This window comes from Brachyistius frenatus, unplaced genomic scaffold (genome assembly GCF_029030835.1).
Source record: "Brachyistius frenatus isolate BFR_SWC_R1_liver_20210118 unplaced genomic scaffold, ASM2903083v1 Contig_42, whole genome shotgun sequence".
NCBI classification, from domain to species: domain Eukaryota; kingdom Metazoa; phylum Chordata; class Actinopteri; family Embiotocidae; genus Brachyistius; species Brachyistius frenatus.
In genome coordinates, this window is record NW_027210641.1 from 2365910 (window position 1) to 2374368 (window position 8459).

General features: G+C 41.7%; 1 protein-coding gene across 1 annotated transcript; it reads left to right on the plus strand.

Annotated features, from left to right (window-relative positions):
- The first annotated feature begins 5520 nt into the window (after positions 1 to 5520).
- Positions 5521 to 8252, plus strand: cmklr2 (chemerin chemokine-like receptor 2). The gene is made up of 3 exons (XM_069702423.1): positions 5521 to 5762; positions 6747 to 6870; positions 6965 to 8252. The coding sequence occupies exon 3, from the start codon at positions 6999 to 7001 to the stop codon at positions 8076 to 8078; it is 1080 nt and encodes a 359-aa protein (XP_069558524.1). The 5' UTR covers positions 5521 to 5762; positions 6747 to 6870; positions 6965 to 6998; the 3' UTR covers positions 8079 to 8252.
- The last annotated feature ends 207 nt before the right edge of the window (positions 8253 to 8459 follow it).

The following is an 8459-nucleotide window of genomic DNA, read 5'->3' on the forward strand; positions in this document are numbered from 1 at the left end:
ACACACATGACTGTGGATCAATCATGATCAGACAACAGTTACATACGAGCCTTCATCATATATAAATAAATAATGAAGCAAAAAAACAAAAAACATAAGCTATGAATTACAAACATAGGCTATTAGAATGATGCATACTGTGATTATTATTACCACAGCAAGTAAAACATTAAATCAAATTATTGTAGCCTGTAATATGTAATATTCATCATGTTTTTGTTAATGTAGTAAAACGTGGATATTTTTAACCTCTGTTGTAAACAATGACAGGATGCAAGGATTAAGCTAGTATCTTTAAGTGTATGGTTCACTAAAACAAAATGGTTATGTCGGCTGCTCGCTGTGAAAGCAGCATTGAGATTTTGAAGCAGCGAAAATACGCCACTGCACAAGGCAGGTTACCAACAGAGCAAAGCCCCAGATCTCCATGTGATCCCAAAAAAGCCCCAGGTTTCACATGTGTGACATGCATTTGATAATAATAGCTATTTTTCATGAAAAGCACAGCTGTTAACATGAACAAAATGTATTTTCTGCTCGAGTGTCTTAATGCACCGTGACGGTGTGACTGAGAGACAGCAGTGAGCTAAATTCAACCCAGCCATCAGTGGTTGCATATTAACACATGTCATGTCTCCTGTGAAAAAGGCTTAAATTAGGTACATTTTGATCTTATACAAATTCCAGTCCTCCACAGATACAGATGACATCTCTCACAGATGATAAAAGCAGCACATATCCTACATTCACATTTTTATTTTCACATTTTATTCATGTAAAGCACATAAAGTCAAGCTATACATTAGAATCAATACTGAATTAAAGGCTCAATGTCATTACTGTAACAAGGTGAGCTGCTAAACCTTTTTAAAAAAAAAAAGCTTTTATTAATGGTATTATACACTTTATGTGGAAACCTGAATATTTTGGGGGTATATGAACTACTGGCCAGAAAAATAAGCAATCCAAATCTGTCAACATGAGTACTGTAAAATGACAATCAGCATTATATGACAAGTCATGAAGAAAATTAAGAAAATAATTGGCAACCAAAATCTGTTGATGAATCATGTTAACGTTTGTTACAGTCCTTATAGCATTGTTCAAAAACTGCATTCAAATGTTTGCACTGATGCATGTTTCGTCACTATTTATCACAAGAAAGCTTTAAATTAAAATAAGTGGATTGTGTATTTGAACACAGCTTGGTGAGACGGTGCCTGAGGGAAAGCATGGATGCTTGCGTTAAAGTGATGACGACTGCTCCATTAAGTTTGATGAAGAGACACTTAATCTGCCCTTTCCATTTAGCCTCATTCAGAGACAGCAGAGTACCTCCGAGGAGGACTGTGTGACGTGGTCTTTGGACTGTAATCGGTACATGGCGTGACTTTTAGATTTGATTGGCGCGACACATCGTGCACACACACACACACACACACACACACACACACACACACACACACACACACACACACACACACACACACACACACACACACACACATACATATATAGAGACACAGCACACAGAGCTATTGAGGGATGTGACAGCTCCCCCCTCTGGGCAGAGTGGTCCACAAAGGGATGAGATGGTCATTTTGAGACGCTGGAGATCAAGACAACGCTGTCTGGCTATCTGATGAAACAAAAAGGGAAGAGTAAGCATTACTGTCCACATGAACAGTCTTTGTTAGTTCAATCTGCATCAGTTTGGACCTTATACATACCAAATTTGACTCATTTGTTATATACTCTTTTTTTTTTCCTGCAAAGATCAGCTCACTAAGTTTTGATACTGCTAAGTTATTTATAGTACTGGACCAGTGGGAAGTAATTTTGCTGATTTTCTTTCTGTTTGGGAGATAAAGCATAAAGTTTTGCTTTGGACGGCTGGTTGTGACATCACTGATTGGGTTGAGGCCATAACAGCAACATGTTTTTAAAGTGTCAGCCCGCAGAGAGTCGGGTGGCCGCACTGATGATAGGCTGTGATGCAGACATGTGGCTGCATTTTTCACTATAATTTGAGATTTAAGCATAAAAAACAGTTATATTTTTGTACGTAAACAGCCCGTTTTCCCTTGTAATTCCATTCATACTGGATGTTTTTACTTCATAGATTTACTTCACTTGCCAATGTTCAAATACAAAGTTTGTACATTGCCAGTTATGAAGGTGGGTGAGGTGGATGTGTGTTTCACTACACTGGAGTTTGTAACCCATCGCCAAAGTCGGGGAAAATAACCCTCAGTGATGTCATCAGGGTTGTGCCAGCTTGGGCTTGAAACATGTTTACCAGTCCACTTGAATTGAAGTGTAGAGTTAGAAAGATGACCGTTTTAAGTCTGAAAAAGGAAGCTATTACATTGCATTATGGGTGGTGTAGTATCAAGCATTTTTCGGTCTAGATATATTAGCGGTTTAACCATACAGACTCTATACCCTTGATGCTGCGTGTTGGTTTTTCAGATATAGTCTGAAGAGTCACACATTTCCCACATGAATATCAGAATACTCATCAGAGGATGTAGTGGAGTCTATGATAGCTGTTGTATAATGTCTGTTGTGTGTCTCTGGAGGAGCTTCAATCAGAAAGTAACCCCTCATCAGATTCATCTCAGCTTGTGCGTGCACAGATTGAAACTGTGTGCGTAGAGTTTCAAAGATGTGAGTGTGAACCAGGGAATGAAGCTCTGATGAGAAACATTAAAGAGCTGCATTATGGATTTATGATGTTGGAGCTGTGGAGCCTGACCGTCATGACATCTCAGCCTGCTGCAGTGATTTTACCCAAATTTATGAAAGTGCAATGCAAATTGCTTGACCTCTTTCCGCTTGACTGTTGCTGCCATGGATTCAAAATGAATTCACCACTTTTTAATGTGGGTGTTAATGGTAAGTGTAAGTCAACTGAAGTAAAAGATTCCTCAATAAATTATCTGTGACTCTGGGAAGCAGCTGCCAAACAGCACCAGCAGTCAATTCGCACACAGTGACAAGGTTGGTGGCCAAAAGAACTCCAGGCTAATTTGGCTGTCTGGGTATCCAGGGGGCGCTCGACATGCAGCTCAAAATCAGAGCCTTGCTATCTTTGCTTGAACTGCAACTAGCTACATCTCCAATTGAAAATATGTAATCTTAAAATATGAGTGCGGAGGATGTTTAGGACATTTTACAGCGTTTATGATGACTCAGATATTGAGCCATATTTATTTGAGCCAGAGTATACGGCCAAAGAAATGCAGCAGAGACGGGCTGTATAAGTTGTGCAGGAGGATACGGACCATTCAGGAACTGAGCTGCCAAGAGAAAACAGTGACTGGTGGTACCGTCTCTCAAATTGCTTCAGATGTAAACAGAAATCGAATCTTTCTACTTCAATGAATTACAGTGTAGGCAGTTTTTGGAATGCTGCTGCCAAGTCTGACCCAGAGAGTCGTGTGCGAGTACTGCTCACTTGAAGAGATGTGCTGGAGACCTTCTTCAGGATACCAAAGATGAACTCTCAAATCAACAACTGAAACAACAACAACTAAAAGAGCAGACCACAAACTATGTCAACTAAAAGTGACCTTTCTGCTCATTACTGAGTGGATGCCAAAGGGAGACACTTTTAGGTGTCAAAACCTTTCACACAATGCATTCTGGTACATGTAGGCTCTGCCAGCAGGAACAAAACATAGGTCAAATTAAAACTGCAAGCAGTGATATAAGGGTCGGCTCCCTGACGTACACCGTGCGAGGGCCCGCATATCCCCGCTTAAAGTTGCATTTTTTTTGTCTCATTTCCTGTCTCCAGCAGGGGGCGCTATGACTATGAGCGAATATTACCATACAGGTGTCTTCAGGGAGTTGACTGTTATCAAAGATGTAATGTTTGAGGAAGATCGGAATACGTACATAAAAGTTAGTCACTTGTAGTGTCATGGCGAGACGCTCAAAATGGCCACCACGCCACGGGCACACCGATCGACGAAAACAAATTCATGATGCCGAGACACTTTTCGGTACATCTCGGTGTGATACACCAGTCCAACGAATTTGGTGCATATAAGTGAAACTAGGTGCCGGGGCTGCAGTGTAGGGGGCGCTAGCGAGCCGTTTGGCCACGCCAACTCGCAAAACACCACGCCGGATGTATGTGACACGTTTCGTGAGGTTTCAAGCATCCTTTGACCTTAAACATCAACTTCCTGTGTCACGGCGAGACATCAAACTTTGCTGCATCGCCACGGCGACGCCCGTTAACAAAGTCGAAGGAATTTCTCAATATGTCATCAACCACATGTTTAAGCTATCCTGATCCCGACTTTAGGTTCATGCGATCAACCAGCTCGACGTACAATGCCTATAAAAAGCATTCACCCCCTTGGATGTTTCACCTTTTTGTTGCTTTTATACATGAAATCACAGTCAATATAATTTGGCTTTTTTGACAAGAATTTGCAACAACAACAAAAAACTTATCAAAGTGAAAACAGATTTTTACAAAATAATGTCAATTAATTAAAAATATATAAGGTAAAAGTAAATGATTGCATAAATATTCACCCCCTTCAGGTCAGTATTTAGTAGATGCACCTTTGGCCGCAGTCACAGCGTCTGAGTCTGTGTGGATTTGTCTCAATCAGGCCGGCACATCTGGACTCTGATATTTTTCTGCATTCATGTTCCCCTCTACCTTTACAAGCCCTCCAGGGCCTGCTGCTGAGAAGCCTCCCCAGAGCATGATGCTGCCACCAATTCTTAATGATGGATTTAACTGAACTCTGTGGGATGTCCAGTGAGTTGGAAATCTTTTTGTAGCCATCTCCTGACTTATACTTTTCAAACATCTTTTCTCTGAGTGTTCTTTTGTCTTCATGTTGCAATTGTAGCAGGAATACTGATGAACCAGAGACTGGACCTCCCAGGGCCCTAAATAGCTGGCACTGAGGAATTACTGACCTCAGTAGACATTTAACACTGAGGGAACATTCACAGAAAAGGGGCAGCATGTCCCTTTAATGTTGCAGAAATAAATGATGAAAGAAATTGGCATTGATTTTGAAATTGTCTGAAATCAAATTCTTCAGACTGGAATGTTGAAATAACACTGGATTTTACCTTCTTGTTTTAGCAAATATTTTACAGTGTAACAAACCTCCACAATCCATGTACTGCCCACAAGCTTATTCTGTAAGCATCAAGCAACAGGGTGATAGATCATGCAGAAGCAAAACGCAGCTGACAGACCACAAACTATGTCAACGTAGGCCGCGCGCCCAGAAAAAGTTTGTCTTTGGGAGAGAATTTTGTATTTTTTTTTTTTAAATCAGACATAAACAACAACAACAAAAAAAGTCTGCAACAGTCAAAAACCCTTTCGTGAATCCCCTGAAGGGTACAGCGTGCAGCTGATGGTTTCCCTGCTGTTATGAGAAGCAGCCACAGCTCCGTTGAATGAAAGCATTCTTCATTCCGAGCCGGTGACCAATAACTTTTCTTCCCTCTGTGGTCCCCGTTTGACGCGTCAGCCCGGCGCACCCACTGAACATCTCAGCCCCGCCGTACCCAGCGACGGAGTTTAGTTTGGATGGACTCGCGGAAAGACTACACATGCCGCCGGGGAGAGAAGAGTTTCTGCAACCGACAGGGAAGTCACCAACCAGGCCCGGCGAGACGGAGCTAAGAGGCTATCAGAGCCGCCGATTTCATTCCAGAGGGAGCAGCTGAAGTTTGGATCCAAATACTAACTAAAGAGAGAGCTGCACTTTTAGGTAAGTGATGCATTCTCTGGCTGAAGAAAACACACTCAACCTTTATCCCATTAGTATGCCAATAGTGTGAATGTGGCACTGACTGTACAAACGAACTTGTACTTCCTACCGGCAGCAAGATATTGATATATCTTACACGTTAGTGCATCTTTTACTGAGATTTGTAGATTAATAGCAGGTTCTACTTATTTTGTATTTGCTTATTGAACTGATTCTGCTCTCAGTATTTTCTCCACGTAATTTCAAGTCTGCCTTTTTTTTTTCTTTCTCTTTTGAATAATCTAAGTTCTACTCTTGAATTTAAAAAATGTAAAGGGTAGATTTTACAACAAATCTTTATTTAACAAGTTTTTATTTCTTGATTGCACTAATGCAGCGCAGCATTTTGTCCATGCAAACTCTAAATAGTGCTGGTTGGTGTGTTGATGGTGCTCTCAACAATTATTTCTTTATCTTATCTTGTTAAACAATATTTATATTTTATTCTTTGATATTGATGTTTAATTTTGTTGTTATGGTAGTTTAAGACTTCCTTTTCACTCCATTGTTTACCAAAACTTTTTATTTAATTTTTTTAAAGCTTACTAATAGGCTGCATATAAATACATGTGTATTATGTAATAAGGACTATAAATAGCTCAAGATGAACATGTGTCTCACTTAACCAGCATCCACCTCAGTCGACTGACTCATGGTAAATTTGTTTTTTGGTCGGACTTGAGTGAAAGCTGTAGCAGCTGTGTGCTATCCCTTCACCCAGATTAGTTGGTGGTTGTGTCCTTGACAAAGATGAACAATGACATGATGTTTCTTCTTTCCTTCTGATACTAAAATCTTGTACGAGTTATGTAACGTAACAGTTTTAGTCAGTTCCTCCCTGTTTACTTACAGAACAAAATAAATGAATCATGCTGCGTTACTCCTTCTGCCTCATCTACGAAGCATTCACAGTTAATCTAAATGGATGTTGACACAATGTTCCAGGGTTGTTTAGTCAGGACACACCCAGCTGGAACTTCAACACAGGAACCGAATGAGCGGAAGGACGGACGAGACGGGCAGCTGGATCTCTGTGGAGAATCAGCCAGTGAAATCACAAGAGTGTGAGGTGAGAACACGTATTACAGGTTGTATATAACACGAGGAGATTCGTTATTGTGCTCACAGAGATGCATCGTATCCTGAGATTCTCTTTCCCACAGATTACTACAGCGCAGAGGTCACATCCCTGAAACCATGGACAACTCCACCGAAGACTACGGAAACTACACCTATGAATATTACCTGGAGTATGGCGACATGGAGGAACTTAAAGTACACCACAGGCAGAGGGAAACCATGCACATTATCTCAGTGGTCATCTACATTATTTCCTTTGTGCTCGGTCTGATCGGAAATGGAACCGTCATTTGGGTGACGGCATTTAAAAGCAAAAAGACTGTGAACAGCGTGTGGTTGCTTAATCTAGCCATGGCCGACTTTGTGTTTGTGCTTTTCCTGCCCTTCTCCATTGATTACATACTGCGTGACTTCCACTGGGACTTTGGTGTGGCCATGTGTAAGCTGAACTCCTTTGTGTCTGTGATGAACATGTACGCCAGCGTGCTCTTTCTCACAGTGCTCAGCGTGGACAGGTACGTCTCTCTGGTGCACCTGAACTGGTCTCGGAGGTGTCGCACTGTAGAGCGAGCCTGGGTTGTATGCGGCTGCATATGGGGGCTAGCCGCCGCCATGAGCTGTCCGGCTTTGATCTTTCGCGACACCATGCGCTTACACGACAAGGTGGTGTGCTTCAACAACTTCCACACACAGGACGGGCACACGGCGGCCATGAGGCACATTGCGATCGTCGCCATCCGCACCACCGTGGGCTTTCTTCTGCCGTTTACCGCTATATGTGTGACAGGCATACTTCTGACAATCAAAGTGAAGCGGTCCGGGGGCTCAGTCCACCTGTCGAGCTTCTCCAAAACAGTCACCGCAGTGATCCTGGCCTTCTTTCTGTGCTGGACACCTTTTCATACTTTCTGCTTGATGGAGTTATCCATACATTCCTCATTTTACCTGCATAGCATACTGAATGCTGGCTTTCCTCTCGCCACCAGCTTGGGCTTTTTTAACAGCTGCATTAACCCCCTGCTGTACATCCTACTGGGTAAGAAAGTGCGTCACATCCTGAAGCGTGCATGTTTGGACCTGACTAAGAGTTCGCTGAGAGAGCTCAGCCAGTCGATCTCCGCCACTGAGATGGAGTCTGTGACAGGGGTCCATCAGGACAGCGTCCCAGAGGAGACATTGGAGTCATCAATTCTATGATTGCGGCTTTGCTCAGACTCGTGAAGTTGTCGGTGAAAAACAAGTGTTAAAGACTGAGTGTTGCATTAATGTAAATGTGGTGGATTATCACAGCTGTTCTTCTGTAGTTAAGATTTTCCTATTTTGTTTCATGGCGCCTTCTTCAACTGACATAAAGGTGAATGGACCTGCATATAAACTCCTTTTTTTTCAGAAGTTAAATTATATGCAGAGAAAGAGGCAACATAAAATGAAATCTGACTCCATCTGCAATTATTTGGATAATCAATTTATCATGAAATCATTTTTAAAACAAAGATACCAAGAATTCTCTGGTTTCAGCTTCTCAGTTGTGATAATTTGCTGCTTTTACGTAAGTAAATAAGATATTTGTGTTTCTGA

Bases quoted from the DNA above. Each gene is read 5' to 3' on its own strand.
- cmklr2 (XM_069702423.1), top strand. From the start codon at position 6,999: ATGGACAACTCCACCGAAGACTACGGAAACTACACCTATGAATATTAC.